The 26,017-nt window shown below is 43.6% G+C and overlaps 2 protein-coding genes across 5 annotated transcripts; both read left to right on the top strand.

The window, feature by feature from the left end:
- The first annotated feature begins 6,825 nt into the window (after positions 1–6,825).
- Positions 6,826–14,172, top strand: SRD5A3 (steroid 5 alpha-reductase 3). 4 transcript variants are annotated; one of them, XM_056322362.1, is made up of 6 exons: positions 6,952–7,078; positions 7,322–7,520; positions 10,003–10,154; positions 10,576–10,770; positions 12,104–12,226; positions 12,751–14,172. In XM_056322362.1, exons 2-6 carry the CDS (start codon positions 7,351–7,353, stop codon positions 13,008–13,010), a joined length of 900 nt encoding a protein of 299 aa, XP_056178337.1. In that variant the 5' UTR covers positions 6,952–7,078; positions 7,322–7,350; the 3' UTR covers positions 13,011–14,172. The 4 variants fall into 4 exon arrangements, with proteins under 4 accessions (XP_056178333.1, XP_056178347.1, XP_056178330.1 ...); XM_056322358.1 differs by lacking the exon at positions 7,322–7,520 and having other exon boundaries at positions 6,826–7,078; positions 10,003–10,158; positions 10,580–10,770; XM_056322372.1 differs by lacking the exon at positions 7,322–7,520 and having other exon boundaries at positions 6,827–7,009.
- A 679-nt stretch (positions 14,173–14,851) lies between these two features.
- TMEM165 (transmembrane protein 165) lies at positions 14,852–25,630 on the top strand. Its single transcript, XM_056332322.1, has 6 exons — positions 14,852–15,134; positions 16,655–16,880; positions 19,090–19,265; positions 20,131–20,313; positions 23,130–23,235; positions 24,710–25,630. Exons 1-6 carry the CDS (start codon positions 14,973–14,975, stop codon positions 24,784–24,786), a joined length of 930 nt encoding a protein of 309 aa, XP_056188297.1. The 5' UTR covers positions 14,852–14,972; the 3' UTR covers positions 24,787–25,630.
- The last annotated feature ends 387 nt before the right edge of the window (positions 25,631–26,017 follow it).

The following is a 26,017-nucleotide window of genomic DNA, read 5'->3' as shown; positions in this document are numbered from 1 at the left end:
AAATGTTGTTATTAACTTTCTCATTGCCTGCCAAGTTTGCTTAGAGCTTTCCCTCTTCTGCTCATAGCCCATAGCTTGTATCAGCAGTGGTCTTTCTCCTCTGGCAGGCAGTTAGTGTCCCTGAACTCTCAACTCTTCTTTTTGAGTCTGAAAGTTTCAACAGGAATCTCATGGAAAAACCTTTACTTTTGAACCTGTGCCTGAACTCAGTCTGTCTATTCCAGGAAAACCCTGATCATTTTGCAAGCAAATTATGTTCTGGCGTATTTCTAAAATACCATAAAATAATATACAAGAGACAGAGACAGGTGAGTATGTCCTTTAAGGATTTTGGTACACAAAGTTAGACAATTATTTGCTACTGTTAAGGGTCTGAATTCTGCTCCTGTGAAGCCCCTTTGGTTGTATCATGGACCAGTGCCCTTTCACAAAGAAAGTATTAATGATTCATCCCTGAGAACTTTAAGTTATCTTCCCTGCTCTCATTTAAACCATAACTTACCTATAATCTTAAGTAAAGGTGTATTTATTTTTTATTAAACTATTCTGCAAACCAAAATGATTCAAATGATAATTATGAGCTTTAGGTAGTTTTCTCCCTTACAAACTTCCTTAAACGAAGATAGTTTTTTAAAAATCTAAAAGCAGGTTCATACATTAAAAAATAGCTTGCCTAGACTTGTCCTTCACAGCGCATGACCAACCCACAGTCAATACCACGTCGTACAAGCTGGAATAAAGCTGGTTTTATTCCCAGGGTGAAACTCCAAACTGTCTCAGATTCCAAGTTGACTACATGGGCAAGAGAGTTGCTAGCTGTGATCAGTGAAAACTGAGCAAATAGTATAGATGAATAGTGAATAAATCATATATCCTAGTATCATGGCTCTAAGAGATGTAGAACTGACAACTTGAAGTCTACGAATTCACGTGTATGAATTATGCATTAAGAGCTATGCAAACCTAACAAACATCCCAGGAGCACAGCACGAATCCTACGCTGGAGCTCTCATCTTATCAGAAAGTAATCCCTGCTTTCCATCAGCCAGTGGAAACACATTTTCTAATTTGAAAGCCAAGGGCACACAGTGATCCTTGAACGGTGGGAAGTGCATTTCAGCACAAGTTTCTCACATCTCTAAGTATGCTTTTTTTGTGCTCTGTGATTTATGTTTTCTTGGCCCCAGGATCTTGATATTATCTTCCAATGATTACAACCAGTAGAGCACAGGCTAGTGTTTTAACCTTCGAGACATAGCAATCTGTTGGCTTTCTTGGTTTATTTTTCCACAAATCACAGAAGTGTGTGACTTTGTGCCGTTATGCTAATTAGCTGAATCAAGGAATGCTTTGATAATTGAAGTTTCTAGACCCACTGGTACTGACCAACTTAATTAACATAGATTATCATGTCCCATAACCAATTATCTAGATTTTAGGGTCCTCACCCATATTGGCTTTAAGCATGTTCACAAAGGTCTGAAGGAACATGGCCTCTATTCATACTTTCAAGTTTGCCCTTGTGCTAAATTTGCGTTGAATCCTGTCTCACAGAGATTACCAAGAAACCCACCTACAGCTATTTTACTCACAAAGCTTTTTTTGGGTTTCATTAGCAAATTAAAATCTTAATTGGAAAAAAAAATCTGAACACAGCAACCAGCAAAAGGTATCTGAGTAACTGAATAATTTCCCTATTCTCCCTTATAAATTAATAAACCCTAAATCACTACATAAAGTCAGTGAGTAAGTCTATTAGGTCTGGAGTTGCAGTGAACCCTGCTGTGGGCTGGCCAGTAAACAATGCTGATTTTTGTCCCACACACAGACAAATTCCTTTGAATAATATGATGGTCTGAGTTAGAAATCTCCAAGCAGATCTTTGCTCTCCCACCCCTACAGGTATTTCATGAAGTGCTATCAGACATTATGGTCCATAATGGCCCACACAAGTTCAGCTTTGCGATACATAAATCTGAGGTCTCATTTGTTCTCTCCAGCATTTTCTATACAATTCAGCCAAGCCTTGACCCTCATTCCCACCTTTTGCACAATATCTTTTCAGGCTCCCTCCATTTGTCTCAGTGAACACGTTTTGTTATAAGTGATGTCTCACAGCAGCCTATAAACTGTCTGGGTCGGTCTCCTTTAACAGGCAGGAAACACAAAACAGTTATATTCACAGATAACTCTCTTGTGTGGCCCAGGTCTTTGTGAAAAAGTGCTTTTTTTTTAATCTCACTGAGAGCCTCTTTGCGTGAGATGCTCATTGAACCAACTCTAGATCCAGGAGCATAAATAATTTATACCCATTTTTATTCTGGATTCTTTAAGATTCTCTTTCCATCAGGAGGTTCTTCACCAGACAGGACAACATCTGTGTTTAGGAAGAAAAAAACTGGCACTCTGGAAGTACCTGTCTCCATCAATTATATTAGGAACAAACCAAACTAGTTTCAGCTAGATACCTAATTTTTAGGTGGTTAAAGTTAGGTAAGTTGAACTCCACCCATCACGATGGAATAAGCATCACAGAGCTGAGAACAAATATTTGCTGCGAAAAGCTAACGTGCAACCACAAGCATTTGTAATTGTCAAATTACAAAGCCTAGAAATGCTATCAGTAGATCAACTATTACAAACAGCTAACGCCAGGAGGGATTGCGAGGCGAGAGCCCCGCAGCGCTGCTGGTAGAAGGATGCTCGAAGGATGCTCGGGGCCGCCCCGGGCAGCAGGAGCCGGAGCCCAGCGCAGGGCGGGCGGGCCCGGGGAACCGAAGAGTGCTGGCGCCATCTAGAGGGGACTGTTCGCCTAAAAAGTGGGAAAATCCTTCCTGCACGTGGGTGGTACGTGCTACGGCGGTACAGCACTGGGGAAAGATATCTCAGAGAGAAGGGCTCTTCCTGATGTGCAAACAGTATACACAATTACGAGAAGTAGCAGCGTACAACTTGCATCTTCTTCTCAACATCTAAATATATATATTTAGATGTTTAATATATATCTATATAATTTATAACACTGTATAATAAATATCAATTTATAAAAATGAATAAATGCAAATATAAATGTAGAAGGTATATTTAAGATTAACAGCTGCTGATTCCTCTCCCCTTCTAACCACCTCCCAGGCTCACAGCTGTACTTCTTCCCTTCTTCCTCCAATTATCTGAACTTTGAGGAAATAGCTGACAAACTGACCACATCTGGAAGCGGGATCCCACTTCCCTGTGCTGCCGGAGCACCGGCCGTGGCTGGAGCCAGCTGGCAGGTGCCTTGGGCATCCAGGAAGCACCGACTGTGCAGCCAAGAAAGCCTCAGGGATGCAACTTCACAGCCCTCTGCTGATCAGCAGCTTTTCCAAATGACCCACCTGAAGTCTAGCATCTGTCTGTTACAGCTGTAGTTTTCCTCAGACACTAATTTCTCTCCCCACCTATACATCCTGGTAGAGTGCAGAGCAAGTCTTGGCTCATGCCTACTGAATCCCTCCTTGCTTGGCTTTGCTGCTAGTAACATTGCAATCAATACATCGTGGCTGTGGATGCAGGGTGGCATGTAGGAATTGTGCCTCGGTCCTACTGTGCGCTACGGACCCACACATAGAGGATTCCTATTCTCTATTCCCTAATAAAGGTGAATTGATTGAAGAGTATTTGATATCAAACATTTGCTATTTCACTGACCTCTATGAGAGCTGTACCTCCGAGGCGCTGGGTTAGTTAAATTTAGATGACTGAAGTGCCAAAAAGTTGGGTACCTTTCACCCTAAAGGGGAACACAACATGATGCACTGTGTGTCTTTGGGTGCATGTGACTGTTCTGCTAGAGTCCTGCTGCTGCTCATCAGCTCCATCCCCCAGTGGCATGCCCTCTGGCCTCCACTGTAATGGCCACACTCCTTATCCTTCACTTTACAAACACCCCCAAAGCCCAAACTGCACAGAAAAATATAACTTGAGTGCAGTGGAAGCCAAGGACCTTGCTCAGTGTGCTGCAGGGCCATGCCATGCACCCAGCCAGGAGTCTTCAGATCATGATTTCATGAAAACAGCAGCTGCACTGGCCACCAAAATTGCTGAGCAAAGCTATTGTAAGTTTTAAAAGTTTGCTGTTCAGACAGAGGAAGGACCCTCTTTATGGGCCAGGCCATTGCTCCCCCTGCCTTATCTGTCTTGTGAAAGCCATGAAAGGACCAGCTGCAGAGACAAGGCTGCAGTGTGTCACTTTCATGTTTTAGAGAGGAGCTCAGGCTGAAAAGAAAGAGTTACGTCTGCCGTGCTTCAGAAAGACATGCTGCAAAAGTGGACAACCTCCAGCTATAGCGAATGTGCAGCACAAGAGGACACAGTGCCTTGAGTCAGGACGTGCAGAAGCATATCGCTGCTGTGACCTGCAGGTTGTGCCCGCAGCCCTGACATCACTGCTCGCAAAGCAGACACGGCTGCTCCCTGCTTACGCACAGCCTGCTCTGCCCAAACCAGTCACCACAGCCATGCTTCCAAAACATGGCTGTGTGGGACACAGGAATAAGCACCTGCCTGCACGCTCCCTGGGACAAGGGCAGCCATGGAAGATGCTCCCCAGGGCAGGATGCTGGGGAGCAGCAATGGCAGCACCCCTCCCTCACCCCAACACTGCCCAGGCATGCTCTCCTTGCCCCTGCCCTCACCAGCTGTGGGATTACCTGGACATCGCCTGCTTCTCCCTCTCACTCCCCCAAAATATCCCCCACCTGCCTGGTGTCTTCATCTCCTGCTAATTAACTAAAACAATTAGCCATGAAAGCCCTGAACCAGATTTAGGATTCAGTTATACTGAATTGACAAGAGAATTAGACTGAGCTCCAAACCTTGACATAAATTACATTGACTTTAAAATATTTATTATAACACATTACACAGATATAACTGGAGAGCTACCAACACGTTTTAGCAGAAAATGTGAACTACGATGATTTTTCCTGAAGCAATGTTATTGAAGCCACGAGTGCTTCAGCTGAGCATGTGCGGATAGGATGAATTAATACGGTTACCTATGTCAAAATAATTTTGCAAGGCTTTGTACCTCTGTTTAGGAAAGTACATTGGTAAAATTCAAAAGTTTTCTTTTGACCAAGCCTGACCTACACCAAAAAAAAAGATGCTAATACAGATTTGGTTGCTGGTAGGGATGCAATGAAAGTGCTTATGATGTAATTCAAACCCATGTGGGAAAAAGTCATCCATACCTTTAAAGATACCTTGGGAGGTAGCACTACAAAGGCAGCCACACCAGCATCGTGGGAGCATGTGGGTATCAACAGAAGTTCTTCCTACAGTGAAAAACCCAAGTGTACTTCAGGCCTGAATCTCAGTGAGCTGCAAGGTGGTAGCCATTGCTTTATTCTCTTAATCTCTTGATTTCATGATGAAGTAGCACTAGAGACTAACAAAACTAGGTTGTTCTGTATTTAAAGACTTGGAAATACAGTCTATTTTTCTCCTGAGGATCCTGGCTTTAAATCTTATTTTACTGTGGAGCATTAGTAAGTGCTAGCATAACTATGCCCACACTAAACATGGTTACTTGTCTCATCTATATTATGAAAAGCTTGAAGTATTTTTTTAGCATCTCCTTGGAGGCAGTGAGTCAGCTAATCGGCTCAGTGATGCCTGGTCAGATAAACCAACACCGAACAGCTGCCAAGTAACACATAGGTTGCTCTCAGGAAGGGGATGCTCGCCCCATGCCCCCACGCACGCAGAAGGGATGTGGGCAGCACGTGTTTCACTGGGGGTCACGGTGATATCGGAGGGATTCTACCAGTGTGCTTCATTGTAAATGCTGCAACTATATCCATGACATGGCTGAGCTGTACAGCACGGCATTATGCAGTTTAGCTTCTAGTAGGACACTGCATTGTATAGTTTAGCTCCTAAGCAGGGAAGAAGCGGTCTGAAACCAAGACATGAGCCAAGAGTGCTGAAACAGGGCCAGGAGAGGGCCATGAAGAAGAAGAGGAAGATGACAAAGAGGATGGAGAAAGGAAGATGTCCCAAACGACCACCAGAGGACCCTCGACCCATCAGGCCACACATGTGTAGTAAGAGCGTAGATATGATAAGTAGCTCTTTGAACTGTAATGAATATGGTAGTAATTTCTCAGAAATGTCATTAATATGTATAGATTGGCTATATAAACAGTGAACAAAATCGGTGTGCACGCTGGGTGGAACTTATCCCCCGTGCACCTGGCACCGAAAATCCATCGTGCCTGCTGTCCGGGCTCCCGGCCGCGGCGGGAGGGCTCTGCCTCCGGTGTCCCGGTACCTGGGGGGAACCGTCTCCCTTCGGTGCCAAGCGGGTTTGGCTTCTTGCTTTCTCAAGGCGAAGGAAAGGCAAAGCAAAGCTCTCCTTTCACGTCGCGGCGGAACCTGTAACGTTACTAGAATGGCATTCCGAGTGCGGGGCCCCACGCACAGGCAGCGTGCGGGCGGTGGCTGCGGGTCAGCCCGCAGGCGGGACGGGCCCCGGCAGGGGGACGGGCAGCGTACCGGCAGCGGCGGGAGCTGCTTCTGGGTCGCCAGCGGGGAGCACGGCCCAACCGGGGGCTGTGTCCCCTCCCCAGCCTCGTTAAACCTGCGGCAGCTTCCTACCGCCTCGGAACATAAACCGAGAGACACGATGGGGACAGCGCAAATGCGGGAAGACGCGCAAGGTAACGCGACAGAGGCAGGTGCCCGCCCCCGGCAGCTGCGGGGACACGGCCGCGCCGCGGCCCCTCACCGCCCCCGGCTGGGCGGACCCGCCTTTCCCGAGGGCGGGGAGAGGAAGCGAATGCGCGGCCGCCCCCAGGCCCCGCCCGCCGGCCGAGGAGGCCATGGCGGCTCTGCTGGCTGCTGCCTGGGCACTGCTGGCCTGCGCCTTCCTGGCGGCGCTGCTGCTGCTGCTGCTGGTGCTGCGGCGGCCCCGCGGCGGCGGCAGCAGCAGCAGCTTCGTCTGTGGCCTCTTCCAGGACCTCGTTCGGTACGGGAAGACGAAGCGGGGCTGCGGGCCGCGCACGGCCGGGCCGCGCCTCCGCCAGCTGCCCAAGAGGTGAGGGCCGGTGCTGTGCCCGGTGCTGTGCCCGGTGCTGTGCCCGGTGCTGTGCCCGGTGCTGTGCCCGGTGCTGTGCCCGGTGCTGCCGGCCTCGGGCCGCGGAGCCATAGGGGTAACGATACATGCGCTTCTATTAGTTCAGCCGAAGATGTAGAAAATAAATAGCATGTGCAAATAGCGTTGTGTATTGTTGTAGGGTTGGGCTCGATTTTTTTCTCCTTTTTTTTTTTTTTTTGGCAGAAGTGTTATTCTGGCGTTACAGATGGGGAATGGAGGAGCGTAGATGCTGCAGTCATACAGAGGCCATATGTGCCAAACTGGAACAAAAGCCTCATCCCGTGAATCCCAGTGCCATGTGGTATCTGCAGAACAAACCTTCCCGCAGGGCTCAGCCCGGGGTCTTGGGGCTGTGGGTTCCTGAGTGTCAAACATACTGTAGGTTTGTTTCCTTAAACGGATTCTCAGTTGTCATCTCCTTCCTTCAAGGTTTCTTTTTAAAATGTGCCTTGGGACAGTAGTAACAGCCTGTTAACATAATGGTCTGGACCCGGCTTGAACAGTCTTTAATAACGTAAAAGAACCGCAGTGTTATTCAAACATATCTCTTAATAGATGTTTAATAGGATGAAAAAGGGGAAAAGGGGGGGAACCCCATTTACAGCTTTTTATACGTTATTGGGATTTCATCGGTTTTGATCAGCCAAGGTTCATGACAAACTGGCCTCTGACTTGAACCCAGGCGCGAGGGGCTCTTGCCGGGCCGGCCTGGGAGGCTGCTTAACCCAGAGGGCTGATGGCCCCCCAGGTAACGGTCCTGTGGGCACCAATGTGTTTTATATACGTAGCTTTCAAACCAAATGTTAAAAAAAGGTTTTGTGATGCAGCATGGTATTCATGGAAAGGTTCTAATGTAGTATTTTGGTTATCAGGCTTCTGGTTACAGAAAATAACCAGGGGTGTGGTTAAGCTCTGCGATACCCTCAGCCAGAACAGGGGCTCGTAAAGGCTTTGTCTTAATTGCAGTGTACCGCAAAATGCCACATTCTTAAGGTAGGTTATCATTTGAGTTGACCTTTCTTCAGCAGAAGTTTCCCACCACCCTGTCTTAGGGGAGATAGTGTCTGAAGAACGTGCTTTTTCAGGCAGTTGGTCTTAAGCTTTCAGTATCTACAAAGCGATTCTGTTACTTGAGTAGCTGGCCCGTAAACCTGCTAGCTGAAAGAATAGAGAAGATCCCGACTGCAGCTGTTGAGGCATTTTTCCATTTCCATTCATCTGCATCTTGTTTCCAAACAAGCATTGTATTTTCACTAGCCTGTGCTTGTTTTTAACTTTGTCATTCCACCTTGTCAAATATTGTGATTAATTTCAGGTTGGTTTGGCAGATAGTGAACATTCCTCTCCTTGAGGGGTAACACGTACTTGCTGCAGTGCTGTATTTTTCTGTAGGTCAGATACATCTCCAGCATAGTTGGGATTGCTGAAAACTTGCAGAGCATGTCTCTGCTAAGCTGGCAGGGCTTGTGTGCTGGTAGTAAGAAGCAGCACTTGTGGAGAAAGTTCCTGGTGGGGGATGAGACAAAAAAAGTCAACTAAGTAACGGGACAGCAGGGAAAGAGCTTGAAGCTTGGAGGCGGAGATGCGTTTTTATCAATGTACGAGCTTCTGTTTGTCCTCTAAGCAGAAAATGAGGGAGAGGGGCTAAATTTTACTTCAGCTGTTGCAAATCAGCAGAGCAAATGTTGCTGTCCCTGCTTGATAGGAGAAGGAACTGTGGAGAAGTGATTTTCTGAAGGGGCTACCAGCTGCTAATGGGCAAGGTGCTCTGGAATATGCAGGGATGCTTGCTGCTTCTGTGGTTCTGACTTGGCCTCTGTATTACTTTTGAGATGTACCCAAGCTGCTTTGGGAGGGAGTCATTTTATTTGGTTTCACTAAGCAAGGGTGTTAGTACCCCTACACTTGCCCAAAAGAAAAGTTTGCGTGTTCCAGAGAAATATGGTCTTCTCTAACTATCCAGTTATATTCTAGTTTTGTACTAATAGTTACATTGTCAACACAAGGTCATCAGCATCTTCCCATGGTACAAATTTTGTCTCTTTGCAGGTGTTTCCAGAGGTCCTGATTTTTATTCATAGCCAGAAGGGCTTTTTGTTTTAAAAACAAAAGGGAATACAGCATCACCTAGTTTGAGCTGGATATCGTGGGCTGTTTAATTCTATCCAGTTACCTGTCTTGGCTGTAATGTCTTGCATTTCAGTAATGCATAATGCATAAGTGCATTACGGGGTTGGGGTATTCTTTGATTTCTTAAAAAAAACCATGTGGTCTAACCTTGAAATCACCCAATGGTATTGGTAGTCTCTCCTTTTTTTCTATATGACTGTTGCAGACCTTGACTTTGCAGGGGGGTAAGGTATTTCAGTGTACAGCTGAGTAATTAATCCTGGTGCCTTTTACCATCTGCATTTGTCATTTATGAACTTTAACCCATCATGTAATGCATCCACTAGAACTGAGGGAAGTGGGAGTGCTGCTAGGCACAACAGCCTGGAAATGCCCAGAAAATTAATTTGGATGTGCTTTTGGTGGTGTACATTATAAAGAAAAAATTGTGCACATCATGATTAGTTATAATAGTTGAGGAATACCTTTGTAATGTGTGGGTTACACTTTCTCCTTTTTAGTGCAGCTACGATTAGTAAAGTAAGCTAAATTAGAGGTTACTCCAGGCAGCATTTCACTGCAGAAAGAAGGCAATAGGGTTATTCCTGCTTGGTACCACTGGAGTCCCAAGTTCTCTACTTATTGCTGTGGAGACCAAAAGGGAATGTACTCACCATCAGGCAAGCATGTCCTGCAGTACATTTCTAACTAAGGAACAGTGAGAACATTAATGAAGACCCTTTTTGTTTCCACAGGTGGTTTACTCACTTTTATGTGGTTTCTGTGTTCTGGAACGGCTTTCTGCTGATCTGTCTTTTCCAAGCCAAGTTCCTCGGAGGGTTGCTCCCATCATGGATTCAGTGCGTGCACCGTGCTCTTGGCAGAGATTCTCAGAGTGAGGACATTGGCAAGTATTCCAGCTACTATGATGCAGTCATATAAATACTAGAAAGCTGCACTACCATCCTGTGTTGATTGTGTTTTCCTCAAGTGCTCCTTCATGAGCTGCTTTTAAACTAGGTTCCAAGTGACTTTCCTGGAATACCAAGTACTTTTGTCATTTTTCAAGGTAGAAATCATTCTAATTTGTGGATGTGATGGCTTTCAGCAGTCCTTTTAGAAAAACGAGCCATTAGCACTTTCCAGAAGTAATCTTGCTGTGGTCAGCAGTGCCTCACCACATACAAGTATTTTCCCCAGCGCTCAGTGAATTTAAAGTGAGGGTGAAATTTTGCTGTGGGGAGGGGATACAACAGTCTTTTGGAAGCACTCTCAGGGTTACATTGTTCCTGTCTGCCTCAAAGTTGCTATTTTTTATCTGCAATCAGATAGCGAGCACTTCTCTGCGCTGCTGGTTCTCCTGCTGCTTTGGCTGCATAGCTGTCGAAGACTGGCAGAATGCCTCTGGACCAGTGTGTTTTCCAATGGTGTCATTAATATCGTGCAGTATTGCTTTGGACTTGTTTACTACGTTGCTGTTGGCTCAACTGTGCTATGTCAAGTGCCTACTAATGTCAGGAATGGTAAGTGCCTGTTTATTGCCAAAGATGCAGTTTTGCTCCCAATTGTTTCCATTGTGGCAAATGGTTTTGTAGAGGGCTGCTTGTGTGAGAAGTGTGTTAACTGATGAGTGATAGTTCAAAGTAACTACATTTCAGTATGTCACATGATCAACCAGCATTATACACAAACACAGGTACACAAACACACACACACACACTTTCATGTTAACCATTACTGTTACGTCCTGAAAACCATCTCACATATTTACTTCCAGGATCATTACCGATCAGTTTTGCATTGTGAAACATGCTTTATGAAGGACAGTAGTAGGTACCAGTTCTCAAATGCTACTATGCAACTTCACATCTCAGACTGGAGTTTGGTTTTTTGTTGTAAGCTTTCCTGTAAGGTGGGTCGGCAAGGCTGTCTTGGCCTCCTGCTTTGTTTTCCACTGAGGACTTGCCACTGCTCTGCTTTGCATCAGTCAGTTTCTTCTTTCCCTCCTAACTGTAATGTCTCCATTAATACAGCAGAAATTTGAATTACATGACTTGTTTCCACAATGCTTTCCACTGAGTCTCACAAGTGAGCTGCTGTTCCCCTGCGCAGATGAACCATGAGCTGGTTGTAGCACTTCTCCTATGACTAATTTTTGTAAAGTGGTCATTACTAAGTATGTAACTTTAGTGAAGTTTTTAACCACTTCCAACCGTATCAGCTGTAGTTTAGTGATTTTTTTTAAAAAATTATTTTATTTAAAAGAGCCCTCAGATCTTCTAAGCGTAGATAAAACCTTTATCTTTCTGGACCACTCTCCTACTTCTCACATCTTGCAGATTCTTAGAGATGGTGTATTGGCTTGTATATTGGAAATCATCCTTAATACAATTAACATTTTTTTGAAGGTCTGAGGCCTAAACAGTTCACGCTGTGCATGTGTGTGCGTGTGTGTATGTGTGTATGTATCTCGCTCACTGTGAACAAGGCAAAACAACAGTGCACTGACAGGTTGACCTGAGCCATGACAATGTCTTTAATTAGGATGGTAAGAATTACAAACAGCATTGATTAATGAGGTCTTAGACTATCAATTATGTATCAGTTGTACATCAATGCTGTACCTCAAGCTACTGCATTAAAACCTAGGTATTTACAGTATAGAGTGGTTAAGGGAAATTAACTACCAGCTGAGCACTTAAATGATGTAAGTTTCAAAAGCATCTTTCAAGGGATTAGAGACTCACTACTAAAAGTTTGTAAGACAGTAACATTTAAAAAATGCATGCAGTGTTTTGGGGTGATCCTTGGGGAGGTATTTCCTGGCTATATATTAATGATACTTATTTTATTCAGGAAAAGAGCTTTCTGTGCAGATCTCCTGGTATCACATTGTGGGAGTTATGATGTACATTTGGGCCTCTCTTCACCAACACAGATGTCTTGTAATTCTAGCTAATCTTAGAAAAAGTAAATCAGGTAAGATATTTCATTTCTCAACAATTTACTCTGGTAATTTTTTCCTGATGTTTCAATAGGCTTCCGTAGCTTCTAATACCTGAAAACATGAGTATTTTTTAGGTTCTGTAGCATAGTGCTCTGGAAGACTTCTAGTAGATCAAATGGTTTTTTTTGGAAAAGATCACATGGCTGAATGCAGAGAGTTGTCTGTCTATATATATATATAGTTTTACATAACTTAAAATGAAAGTCTAGCTTCTAGTGTTCTAAGGGCAGACACATGCTAATGCTTAGGACTTGTGCTGCTACTTGGGGACCTCACTTGTATCTCCCTGTGGGCTAATAGGTTTCCTTACTCTGTGTTTCTGCTAACAGCCAGAGATGGCATTTTACTTCATTAAAAAGTGCAAAGCTGCCAGATCAGACGGAGGTGGACCGTGGTGGTAACTTTAATAGGCGTGTTCTTCTGTAGTTGTGAGTAGAAGAGAAAATTTTGTTTAGTGCATGTTGTTCTTAACTAATTTCTTTCTGTTTGCTTACAGGAAATGTTGTAAGTCTGAGCCACAATGTACCTTTTGGAGATTGGTTTGAGAGAGTTTCTTGCCCTCATTATTTTGCAGAGCTCCTCATATATGTATCTATGGCTATCATGCTTGGATTTCACAACGTGACGTGGTGGTGTGTAGTGTTGTATGTTCTTTTTAACCAAGCACTGGCTGCTGTTTTGTGTCACGAGTTTTATCATAAAAACTTTAGCTCCTACCCAAAGCATCGAAAAGCATTTATACCATTTGTTTTTTAGAATACTTCTTCTAAAGTATCTTTAATGCAAACTGGGAAATGTTTTCTATAAGGGAGTAAGAACAGTGTATCAAAGCCAAGGTAAAATTGCACGTTTTATCTCTAGCTTAAAACCTCATAATTTTAATGATAATCTCATCCGTGTTACAAGTTTACGTGGGGAAATGTAAAGTCTCTACGTATTATACAAGCTAAAACAAAGTTTACTGAAGACCTTAATTCAAACTGAGGAGATGTTAATTGGCTCCTTTCTGGTTTATATATTATGCATAAAACACTTGCTGTTATACAGCAAGCACAAATGCATTTACATGAAAACTGTGTGGTGAAAGAAGGGTACAGGGAATAATTTGAACTACTGTATTTCATGGCTTGTCTAATATTTAAGTGTAATTTTTTTTTCCTAGTTTCTTTTCACTGAATCACTTCAGAGGGAGGCAAATTGTGTATCTTTCTGTGCTTCCCTGTTGATAATTAAAACCAGCCACTGCTTTGTAACTGCAAGCACAAAAACCTGTGGAGAAAGCTGTGGTGGAGGAATGACTCATGCTCAGCAGCATAGATAAACAGGCCCGTTCTCTGCATTATCTCTTTTGCAGCAAAGTGTTTTCATTCATTGATGAAAACTCCTTGTTTATCCCTAAACTGGGAAAATCATTGAAGGTTCTCTGTCTAGAAAGACTGTAGAAGAGAATTTGCAGAAAATTAATGTTCTTTGTTACAGTTCTGTTATTCTTATAGTGGGTTATTAGAGTCCCTCATGCGTTACTGACATCCCTTGTGTGTTATAGGGGGCAGTTATGCAGGATGGCTGTAATCACATCTACAGTAGGTTTTGAGCAGCCTGTGAGAGCAGATATAATGAACTGCCAAGGCAGAGAACACACAGAAACCAGTACCTGACCAGTGTTGCAAAGAAATTCTTTACTGGGGAGATGATGTCACTCAGCCTAGGGTTTTGGGGTTTTTTGGCACTTAACTATTGAATGTTTTGGTCCTTTTCATGATACTGGAGTGAATGATCGGTTTGCATGATGGAGCATATGGATGCTGGTGTTTCAGTGTGTTTTCTACTTACATGCATATATTATTTTATACATGAGAATAATTTTTATATACCAAAGTATATATTGCAAATTAATTAAAATTGTTTATTACACCTATTTCCATTTTGTATCATTTTTCAAAACTGAGACACCAGTTAGCAAAACATGAGCAATTACTTTGCACAGAATGTTGTGCCTCTCTGGGGTCTCGCAGCCCCTCTCTCCATCGACGATTCCACAGCTTCAGTTCACCGTGGAACGTGGTCCCGGCTGGGGACCGCATCCTTCTGGGTTTTTTTTTTTGTTTGTTTGTTTTTTGTGTGTGGTTTTTTGGTTTTTTTTTTTTTTAGTGATTCTCGGGAGTTGCCTGCGGCATCTGCTGTTCTTGCTCCTCCTTACAGGGCTGTTCGTGGCTTCCCCGGGCGCACATCCCTGTCCCTGCCCGGGCAGGGGATGGCTGTGCCCGGGCCCTTCCCGTGCAGTTTTTTCGCCTCCTTACGTAGCCGCTCCGCTCCCCGCCCCTCGGCGCCCTTTCCCTGTCCGTAGGCAACTCCGCGCGGAGGAGGGACGCTCCCCCGAGGAAGCCACAGTCGCGCCGCCCGGCCCCTCCGAACGCCGGGAGCCGCGGGCAGGGGCAGGGACCAGCGCCCGGGCCCCCTCCCGAGCGCGGCGGAGCGCAGGGGGCTGCCACAGGCCGCGGGTCCCCGGCTCGTTCGGGCGGGGCGGGGCGTCTGTCCGTCAGCGGCAGCCGCAGCCAATCGGCGCGGCCGGCCCCGCCCCTCCGGGCCGTTGCAGGAAGCGGTCGGCGGGCGGTCGCGGGGCTGCGCGGCTGGGGCGCTGCGGGCGGGGCGGTGACGCGGCGCCTTTAAGAGGGGCCTCGTGCCGTGCCGCCCCCCTCAGCACCGCGCTCGGCCGCCATGGCCTCGCCGCCGCTCCCGCGGGCCGCTGCGCTGCTGCTGGCGGCGTCGCTGCTGCTGGCGGCCCCGGCGGGGCTGCGCGCCGCTCCCGAGGAAGAGCCCGCCAGGAAGAAGGAGCCTCCGCCACCGCCGGCGGCGCAGGGAGCCGAGCCGCGGGCTGAGGTGAGGTGAGGTGAGGCGGGGACGGGCCGCGCCGCGCCGGCTGCCTGCGTAACGGCCCCTTCCCTCAGCCGGGCCGCGGGGCGGGAGCGCCCCCCCACCCCCACCCCCGCGGCGGCAGCTCCGTGCCGGCGGGGCGGGCCCGGCCTCCCGGGCGCCTCGCCTTTCGGAGGCCGCCGGACTCCTGCATTTCCCCATCTTGTAACAGGAGAAGGGGAAGCGGCGGGATCACCTCATGGCCCTGCATCTTCCCCGTTTCTGCTGTAAGAGGGGAATTTAGGTCCGACGTGGAAAATGGGCTAATGCTTTTTTTTTTCTTTTTCACCCGATAAGTATTTTTGTGCTCCACTTGCATGCTGGGGGGCAGCCGGCCTCTCCAGATCATCCTCACAGAAGCATATGAAAGCAGACTTTGTTGCGACGCAAAACCTGCCGGTTTTTCCTCAGCATTTAAGATTGCTTTACATGAAAACTTTTTAAATGGTGTTCTTGGTTAGGGGGGTCTAGCGTCAGGTCATCGTGCGCACGGAGGGATGAAAAAATGATTAATGTATGGCTTTGAGGTGTCAGGTAGAGCATGCCAAGTTCCAAGTATCAAACCCAAAAATTCATAGCAGTGCTAAACGTGAAGAAACTGTGGGAAGTCAATGTGTATCATACAGAACATGGAAACTTAAATACCAAACCCGAAAACTTGCAGCACTGCTAGAAGTGGAATGCTGGGAAGCCGCCGTGTTAAAACACGTTGCACTCATGTCTCCTCTGGTAGATGGGATGAAGCAAGCTTTCCTAGCCATCCTTGCTCAAGCATGTGAACATCGATTTAATTGGTTTGGGTCTTGCTTTGGATTGTAGATATCTTAATCTCTGTAAAAGTAAACACTTCAGTGAGCGAGTGAGATCTGGAGTATGCCGGTCCGGTTTGACCACTGGAAAGTCTTAAAGCTAGTTTTCAACAGAGCATGGAGAAAAAAAGCTGATGAAAGCTTGTGCAAAATTTTGATGCAGCTGGGATGCAGAGATCCTGCAAGGGAAGAAAGTGGTCCTGACAATTTTTGAAAGGACTTTGTATTTCTTCTGAGTTATCCTAGTCACCCAATTTTAGTTTGAAGAGTTTAATTCTTAATACTTATATCAGAAAATTGCTTGTTTGGTCAAGGTCATGAAGTAAATAGCTAGGGATTGTAAAGACAGCAATATTAGAGCTGAACTAAAGCAGCCTTCCCCACATTTTATTGTAATAGTGGTTCTCACATTCTGGAAATAATGTGCATGGCAAGTACTGTTTCAAAAATAAGTGCACGATCTGATCTTCTTGCTAAGTGCCTAACTAGGAACTTGAGGTAGGTGGCAGCCAGTAACTAGTTAATGATCATTAATGCTGCGTGAGAGGTATGTGATTAGTGTCACACTACGCAGTATGGTATGATAGGTGAAATACTAGGCTTAGTATTTCTGTGAACTAACTATTCAAGCTAATTAACTAGTGTTTTTGTTGTTGCTTCCCCCCCGGCCCCTTACAGAAGGTATCCTCACCAGTTGCTCCAGTTCACATTGTCAATGAAGAGTCAGCTGAGAAGACTAATTTGGGCTTTATTCATGCATTTGTGGCTGCTATATCAGTCATCATCGTATCGGAACTGGGGGATAAGACCTTCTTCATTGCAGCCATCATGGCAATGCGGTACAACCGTTTGACTGTACTGGCTGGTGCTATGCTTGCTTTGGGACTGATGACATGTTTATCAGGTTAGCATTCTTTTCTTTTTGTTTCATCACTTAAAATGTGCTAGATGCGTATTAATCAATACATTTTAATTGAAATTCAAATGAAGGTAGTAGGTATATGCAGATTTCTGTTTTGAGGAGAGTGTGAAGGTTTTCCTGGGGACCATGGCCCAGATTGAATATTTAGGCTCTTACCTCTAATGAGGTGCATGTGCTCCCTAGAGCTCGATACAAGTTTAAGGAAGAGGAATGAGATTGGGAGCCTAAGCACTTTATTTGATTTTTGGGGCACTTTTTATTTTTAGCTCCTGTTAAATTAGTGTGCCTAAAGGGAATGTGGGAGTGACTTCTCGTTTTCCTCCTAAGGCAAAAGATTCTTAGTATGATGACAAATGTACCTTGTCTGACTTGTATCCCTGGATTGCGTAGCAGTTTGGGTTTGTGCTGAGCCACGTAAGTTGAAGATGATGTCCTGCCACTATCCTTTGGGATGGGTGGTACTGACAGAGCCAAGAGCTGGGGGTGAGAAGCAAGGTGTCAGGTGGCACTTGAGGAACCTGTAGCTGTGCTTACTTAGCTGTCATCATAAAGTCTTTAGATACAAAACAACATTTGTGCTGCACCTCATGTATGTGCTCATTTCTAACCATGCCTGTTTCAGAAATGATCGAAATAGTGTTCACTGGTTTATACACGCTGGAGACAGCCAGTTAACCGGCGTCGGGCTTCTTGGCGAGTGTTTCTATGCATCTGTTTTGGGTGTGTAGCTATTGCTGTATATAAGGCTGCAATTATTGCAGTCTTAGAGTAGTTTCCATTTGCACTGTGTCTAACGATAGTATTGTATGAGTTTCTGCTATTAATCACTTAATATAACAGTCTTTGTCTCTTCTCCCACTTCTGTACTGCTTGCTTTGTGTAATGTTACTTAGTACCATAGGTGATGCAGTATTCTGTAAGTCTTATGACCTCTTCTGCTCTCCCTTTTTCTATACCAAGTCTTTCTTCGAATCTTTCTTGATGCTTCTTCATAAAGGCTTTCTTTTCTGCTTGCAGTTTCTTGCATTGCTTTACTTCAGTATTTTCAGTCTTCAAAAAGAAGTTTAGTTTAACTCCTGATTTATTTAGCAGTGCAATTAATACTGTTGTTTATGTATGTATGTTTACTAGTAATGCAGTGTCATTAATTTTGGTCTTGTAGTCTTTATTTTTGGTAGTGGCAGTGTGGATTAATTTCCAGGTTATGTAGTAACTTAGGAGGGCAGTTTTCAACTAAGAAAGCATGTGCAAGAAAACATACATGGTAATATGCTTCCTTTTAGCTAATTGCATGTGGAGTGAAACAACAGAGACAGTTGTGAGTGCGTGGTCCAAGCAGCCTTGAATGTTAGATGTGAAACTTTCGTTTTCTCTTAATTGTTACAGGCCTTTTTTGTCCAAAAATGCTAACTAGTCTTAATTTGTGAAGAAGTACTTTGTCCTGGATACATGATTCTTCCTATTATTTGAGAACTAGTTTTGGCTTAGTTTGATTGCCTTCAATACCTATAAAAAGTAGATTCACCGTGGAAGTAGATTTTTGGTCTTTGAGTGGGATCAGTGCTTTTAAATTAAAGGAAGATCTAAGTTGGTCACATTGTGTGATTGTGGGGAGTGTGGGGGAGAAGGGAATAGTAATGCAGGCATTTGTACTTGGCAAAAGAAGACAGACATGGTTTCATGCAGCTGGATGATTTGTGGGTATGTCTAGTAGATTTACCTTGTAGAAAATCTTACTGTAACTTTATCTGATAAATGATTAGAAAGAGATGCTATCCAACATACAGTCAAATTAACTAATATACACAGTGACTAATCTAACATGATTACAGATGATAGTTTCGTGGCGTGCTTGGAGAAAGGCAGGACTTGCGTAGTCCTTGATGGGAAAGATAATGTTGCTTGGATTTGCTCTTGGGAGCAGCAGCACATCAGCTTTGCCTGGTGTGCCTTGTCTGCATGTTAATGGACTTCAGTCTCTGGCATGACCAGTAATGGCTGGAGTTTAGAGTGTTGTTATGTTGCAAAAACAAGAATATAAAATTATATAAGACTAAAAAAAGACACAATATTTCTTTATCGGTGGGTGTTTGAATTGCAGACTTTGCTAGCAAGCATTTCTTAGATGTGGGAAAAACAATTATGATCCTCATGCTTATTTTTTTAAATGATGCATTTGTTTTCTTTACAGTTTTGTTTGGCTATGCCACCACAGTTATTCCTCGTGTGTACACATACTATGTGTCAACAGCACTGTTTGCAATTTTTGGCATCCGAATGCTTCGGGAAGGCTTGAAAATGAGTCCAGATGAGGGTCAGGAAGAGCTGGAGGAAGTTCAAGCAGAAATTAAAAAAAAAGACGAGGAAGTAAGTCATAAACTTGCTGTGAATTATAGGTGATGAAATAGTTAAAGCCATGAGGCTGCAGAATGGCATTGTGTTTGGAGTGTTCAGCTGTGGCTGTGGTTGATAACTTTGTATGGTAAATGGGACAGAGGTGGCCTCTGGAGGCCGTTTCAACAGGTTGTTCCAGTTCTGTGGCAAGCCTGGCTTCTCAGGAGAAAAGGGATTTTCTCCACAGAGTGGGGTGGTGTTGGGGGGGGTTGTTTGTGTTTTTCTTGGTTTTTTTAAATGCGTTACTAGCAGAGAAGACATCAACAGTTTACTCTTGTCTTTACTTTTACTTGTTTTTATGGTCAGGCAGATTAATGCTGAGGTTTGTAGTGTTGCAGCAAAGGTCTCTATTATAATAACTTACTAAATATACTGGTCCGCTTCTAAGGAATAGTGTGGAGTATTAATCTTATTTCTTCTAAGATTAATTCTTTTATTATTATTACTATTTTTATCAAACCCTAATTTGAGAGCCACCAGTTCGGAAGAGGGGGATCCATGCTTTTAAAAATAGAAGGAAGTCTGTGGTTAAAAACAGGTGTAATTCCTACTGAAACTGCTGCGTAAGTGCAGGCAGTACAAGATGGACAATAACTGGAGGTTAGAGGTGATTACAAGTATACATACAGACATATGTGTGTACATAATATGAAGCTAGTTTTTTTAAATGATGTCTAATATAAATAATACATTGATAATGCAGCAGTCGGTGGCTAATAGCATTCCAGATGCTAAATGGCTGGCTTTACTGTGTATTTCATCTGAGTTGTTTAGATAACTTTTCTAATCTTATGGTTGGTTGGTTTGTGTTTTTTTTTTTTTCCTTTGTGTTCCACAGCTTCAGAGAACCAAACTGTTAAATGGGCCAGGAGATGTGGAATCAGGGCCAGGCACCACTATACCTCAGAAGAAGTGGCTACATTTCATTTCTCCAATCTTTGTTCAAGCTTTTACTTTAACATTTCTAGCAGAATGGGGTGATCGTTCCCAGTTAACAACCATAGTCTTGGCTGCCAGAGAGGTGAGTGTTGCAGAATGCCCACTGTTCTTTTGCTGTCTCTGGGTGGCCTGCAGAGAAGTGGGAGAGAAAATAGTCTTGGAGGGTGGTATCAGATTCACGCCTGCTGCCTTGGTGTGCCTTACTTCGCATTACAGCTGTATTGAGACCTGAAAATAAATGCACTGAAGCTCTGCATAGTATTAAAACTGTTGTTGAATGATTGGGTCTGCACAGGCATTTCTGGAAATAGTTGTTTTATATCATGCAGCTGAATGCAGGGTTTTTTTTGTTACAGTGTTAAGAGATGTTACAGACCAGATGTTTCTTTGATCTGTGTGGTCATGCAGTTTTAACACATAGCTTAAAAAAAAAAAAGAGAGAGAGAGACCTTCATCCCAGCAAACTTAAAGCTGTTAAAAAGATACCTCTTTTTAAAAACCTAAGTGTATAGTATGGTACAGCATATAGAACTAAAATAAACTGTAAACTGGAAATACAATCATATCCAGCATGATTGAAATTTGTTTAACTGTATTTAAAGGAAAATTAAGACTTCTAGCCAGCCTTTTAATAAACATAAGTAGCTTGCCCCTGTGCTTTTTCATGCATTGAGATAATTTACATTTTTTCCGTAGAACCCATGCTTCTTTCAGTGCACTTTCAGACTTTCCTAGGGATAAATCAAGTCTGTCTAATGAAGGAGGCTATAATCTGTAGGAACCTCTTGTCTCTATTACAGCACAGGGAAAGTGCTCGGAGCTAACAAAGCAGGGAACAGCAGATGGAGAGGTTGATCTCTTTGTTGAGGCAGTTACAGGCCATCTTGGAAAATGAGGAGTTATTACTGCGTCTGCCCAGGTTTTTTTATGTGGTGCTAGGCAAGTTGCTTAAGCTCATCTTTTCACAGGTGGTTGTTGACTTTGGTTTGCTTTTTCTGAGTGTCCCATTAGGAAGTGTCCATTAGACCTTGTGGTCTGGTTTGTGAAGTGCTGAGCATTGCAGCTAAAGGCTGTGGGATGTTGTTCCTTTAGCATATGAAGTGTTTGTGTAAGTGCTACAAAACCAAATACTACAAAAAAATTAATTGTAAGTATCTCAGTCCTGGCTTTCAAAATCAGCAAATTACTATGATCTGGATCTTTTGTCATTTTACCTGTAGGATTGTTTTATCCCCCTTTGTTTCATGATATATTTAGATAAATCCTTGTCTGTGAAGTACTAAGTTACATTTGAGCAATGTGGTAAGTCAGCTGTGACCATACATTCTTCAGTGACGAGAGCATAAAATCCTACATGACTGTTCATTAAGTAGTGTCCATCCTGTCACAACAAACAGGGCTCCTTTGGAGGAAAAAGAGGGCTATCTCAGTGCGTGAATGTCTTGGTGTACTAGGGGAATGAATTAAGATTGTCCTCATGAACCTAGTCCAGACAAAGAACTTGATTTCACACCTAATAGTTTTACTGTGTATAAGAATTGTTCATCTGTTTAAGGAAACAGAAAAGGAAGCTCTGTAGTGTTCTGCTAGACTGGCTTTGCCTCAGCTGCTGTGCCTGAGCACTTCCGCTTCTGGAGACACTATACTGAGGGAAGCCGTGGAAACTTGTTACCTTCCAGGGTGGCTCTGGGGAACGGCATGGGGGCTGGTGTCCACCCTCTGCCCATAGGGGCTGTGCATAACTGCTGACTGCAGGGAAACAGGGATTTCTAGGAACTTTGGATCCTGATCCTGATCCTGGAGGTGGATGTGTTCTGCTGGCACAGCCCTGCTTCCAACCTGTGCTTCTTGGTGGTTTCCTACCTGTCCTCTGCTTGGTGCTTGCCACCATTTTTCACTGGCTTGTGATTTTGGTTCTATTGGCCAGAATATTGGCTAGTGTTGTCTTTTTTCGTATCATATAATTTCTTAGACAGTTTTGCTCTTTGCCTGTTAGAGACTTCATGTGTACCTCATGTGACGGCCACAGCATTTTTCCTCTCAGGGCTGAGCCTCATTTAAGAGATGTGCAGGGGACTCAACTCCACTTTCCCTCATTCATCTTCGTACAGGAAAAAGTTGTGCTACTACCTTGCCTTTGTTACCCGTCATTAAAAGATTTATTTTCTGTTTCTGATGCTGAAGACTCCAATTTTATAAGGTGTTCCATACATATGCTGCCCTTAACGGTGTAATTTGTAAGTAGATCTGAGAAACCTTCTTTACGTAGTAAGAGTTATTCACCTATTGAGTAGCTGCTTGTTATGCAGTGATGTGAAAGCTGTCATTGACAAACTTTGAAAACTATAAAGTTTTATTCGCTATCCTCTGGACTTTATTCTTTCATACTTCCCCCTTTAGACGATTGAGGAGGGCAGGCAGTGTAGAGCACAAGCTTGTGAAGCTGAACAAAGGAGTCAAGAATGTTTTAGCTGCTGAAAGCCTTCATTTGCAGTTCATGGATTTATTTTTCTCTTTCTTTATAATTATGTTGGTGTTCTTCCAGCTGATGTGTGTTGTTTCTCAACAGCTGCCACCTTCCCTCTAGAGGCTGCTAAATTGTTTTAAGTACAGCAGAGTGATTTCTGAATCTACATTTAACGACTTGAAGATGCTTCTTAGTTGAAACATGCCATGTGCTCCTGTATTAGTCAGGTTTAGATTAAGTCTCTCGCTAGCTGACGTACACTGTTACTGGTCTGCAAGGCAGTGATGTAGAGCAGAGCTAACACCAGAGAGTATCTTCCACACTTGACAGTGTGCGACCAGGGAATCAAGGCTTTGCTCCTTCGTGGCAGGAGATTGTAGGACTAGGGTTTTCAACTGTGCTGATGTTTCCCTTCTGTGTTTTTTCCTCAGGACCCCTATGGTGTGGCAGTAGGAGGAACGGTGGGACATTGCCTATGCACTGGTTTAGCAGTTATTGGAGGGAGAATGATAGCACAAAAAATTTCTGTTAGGACTGGTAAGTGGAAACTTCAACAAAAAAAATGCATTAATGCTGGTAATGTCTGTGGTGTAAATGATGTTATGTTTTTTAAAACTTGGAAGACCCCAAAATATTGTTGTGTGTTTTTTAATTTGAGCCTGTGTCTTCCAACCTACTGCCCCACCCCACCCTGTAGTCAGCTCCCCTCGCAGCGGTGACCCTGGGCTGTTCCCAGGACCGCATGTCCCTCCTGCCAAGCAGAGTCCAAGCATGTGCCACCACCTTGCGCACGGTGCTTCTAAGGGGTCTGTCCTTAATTGAACATAATGCTTTACTGACTCAGATTTAAGGAATCAAAATGGGTATTGTAGCTCCAGGTTTAAAGATGGACACAGGTGAAGCATGTTTTGCTTCACTATTGGCTAGCTTGTGGGAGACCAGAGGAAGGAAATACAGTATTTTTAACAGTCAGTATGATTTGATAGTGAATAATAGAAATTTTGTCACAATTCTGAGTACAGACCTTCAGGTGAGCAAGAGAACTGCATATTTACAAGTTATGCCACGCATATAAAAGCCTTCAAAGCTACTCTGTGGGTGGCATAAATGTGTGTGTGTTGTTGGGTTTTTTTTATCATAACCTGCTATCTGTAACAGGAAGGGCCAGTAAGGTTACATTGGGTTGTTTGTTTTTCCTTAGATAAGGTTGCAGCTTGCTTCAGCTGCCCATCCTGTGATGTAGTGAGATTTCTTGCTCCCAGGAAGGATTCTGTGAAGCTGCTTCCTATAAATGTTCATTCAGAATATTTGTTCTGTAGTTGCAGAGGTTGTAAAAAAATCAGCTTCTCTGCAAAAAGTAAAACATGCATTCTGTTCTGTTTGTTTGCTGAAGAAATTGGTGATGAAATGCTAATCTAACGATTTAATATGTTCCTAATAAGCTCAGTGTGAACCTTTGGCCACAGGAATAGCCTTATTAGGTTAGACCAAAGATCCATCTAGCCTGTTAGTTTATTTAGGGAAGAGCAGGAGAACATGTACAGTGGTGTTTTCCCAGAATACTGTCCCAGCCTTTAGCAGATTGTGGCCACTGCAAGCAGTTAATGTTTTTGAAACTGTCTGTTTCAATATAGTTACCTAAACTATGCAAAAAATGCTGATTATTATGTCCCCCTTAACTGATGGCTTGCTCCAGCATGAGGATATTGTATATGATTTTCCCCCACAACCAAATGTTCAACAGCAGGTGTCAACTTCAGTTTCATACTACCTAAAGCAGTAAAACCATTCCTTCTAATGAACAGACTATATTGTTGTAGTTGCCATTAGACAGTGGGATGGTATTTGCACATTGTGATACTGAGCTAGAAACAACGTCCGCTGTTTGCAGCAGAAATATCAAGGTTGTTTGGGAATCAGACATTAGAAAAAAAGATAAAAATCTGTAATGTGTCATGGCAGATATTTAACTTTCAGTATCTAATTTTTTTTGTTTCTGCATTTTTTTCAGTGACGATCATAGGAGGCATTGTCTTCTTAGCGTTTGCATTTTCTGCACTATTTATAAGTCCAGACTCTGGGTTTTAAAATTTTTCATCACTGCAAAAGAACAAGGATTGGAAGTGTCAAGCAGCTATCCTTGTGCATTTGTGTATATAATGTACAGAATTATATAAACAAGCACTGAAGATGAGACACTGAACTTTTTATAGCGAATGATTCATGGAACTGATACATTTATGGCAGCTTCTGCAGTGGAGATACGCTTATTGTCCGGTTTGTTTATTCTGTGGTGCCTGCTCCCTTGGTGGGATTTGCGTGGTCTTCTTGCTTGCTGGACCTGGCTCAGCTGAGTTTTGAGGATCTACTCATAAGTATTGAGGCTTCCTCTTTTCTTCCTGTTACACACGGCCGCCTTTCCTGTTTCTTCAAGAGGGAAGACTCTGCCTTGTTCCATGTTGCTCAACAGAAGGTGTTAAGGAGGAAACTGCTGGCTCCCACCTTCAAGGACTTTGGTTCCAGGGTGCACCCAAGGCTGGATAATCTAAGCAACAAGAAACCTGGGAGCAGTTTCTATACCATTGAGTGGCTGAGCCACTGACAGATAATTTTATAAACTTCATTTGGAGGGAAGAGTTCTTAAAGAAATCAGGGATTTTTATCACGAAATTGATGTGTGGTGATTAACAACCTCTACCATGTTCAATATGCAATCTGTCTGGAGCTACCATTATTTGACCTTTTTTTAAAAAAAAAATTTTTGAAATGTTAAAGTATATGGAAAGTAATAAAACAGTCCAACTTAACAGTATTCCATTCCCAGGACTGAACAGTAATGGAATTCTTAGATTTAGATGTGTTCCCGTTTTTCTTTTTAGGAATAGAAATGTAATCTGGAAGATAATTAATAAAACACAGTGTCTCCATGTGAGTTATTTTCGGTATTGTTTTTGATGATTCCCATAATTTTTGCCACAGAAGTTTACCTAGTGACTGTGTACTCAAGGTGAGAAAAGTTTACTAAATTTATTTTGGATACTGATAAATGCCAGTGTTATAAGGACTTTGAAAATGTTGACCACTGAAGATAGCAGGTTGCAGAAATACATGCTTTTCTCTGCTCTCCAGTGATGATTTGGATTCTGAGCTAATGGCTTAAATAGCCCTCTGAGATCTACTCAGGAGCAGTCTAGTACAATAGAATGTATGGTTTCTGGTATTATGAATCTGCCTTATATTGAAGCTGATGTAATAGGGAGCATGACAAATCTGACCATTCCATTAGTAGCTCACAAACAGAGCAGTCCCTAATTCTTCT

This window comes from Falco biarmicus, chromosome 1 (genome assembly GCF_023638135.1).
Source record: "Falco biarmicus isolate bFalBia1 chromosome 1, bFalBia1.pri, whole genome shotgun sequence".
Classification (NCBI taxonomy): Eukaryota; Metazoa; Chordata; class Aves; order Falconiformes; family Falconidae; genus Falco; species Falco biarmicus.
This window is presented reverse-complemented; position numbering and strand designations above follow the sequence as displayed.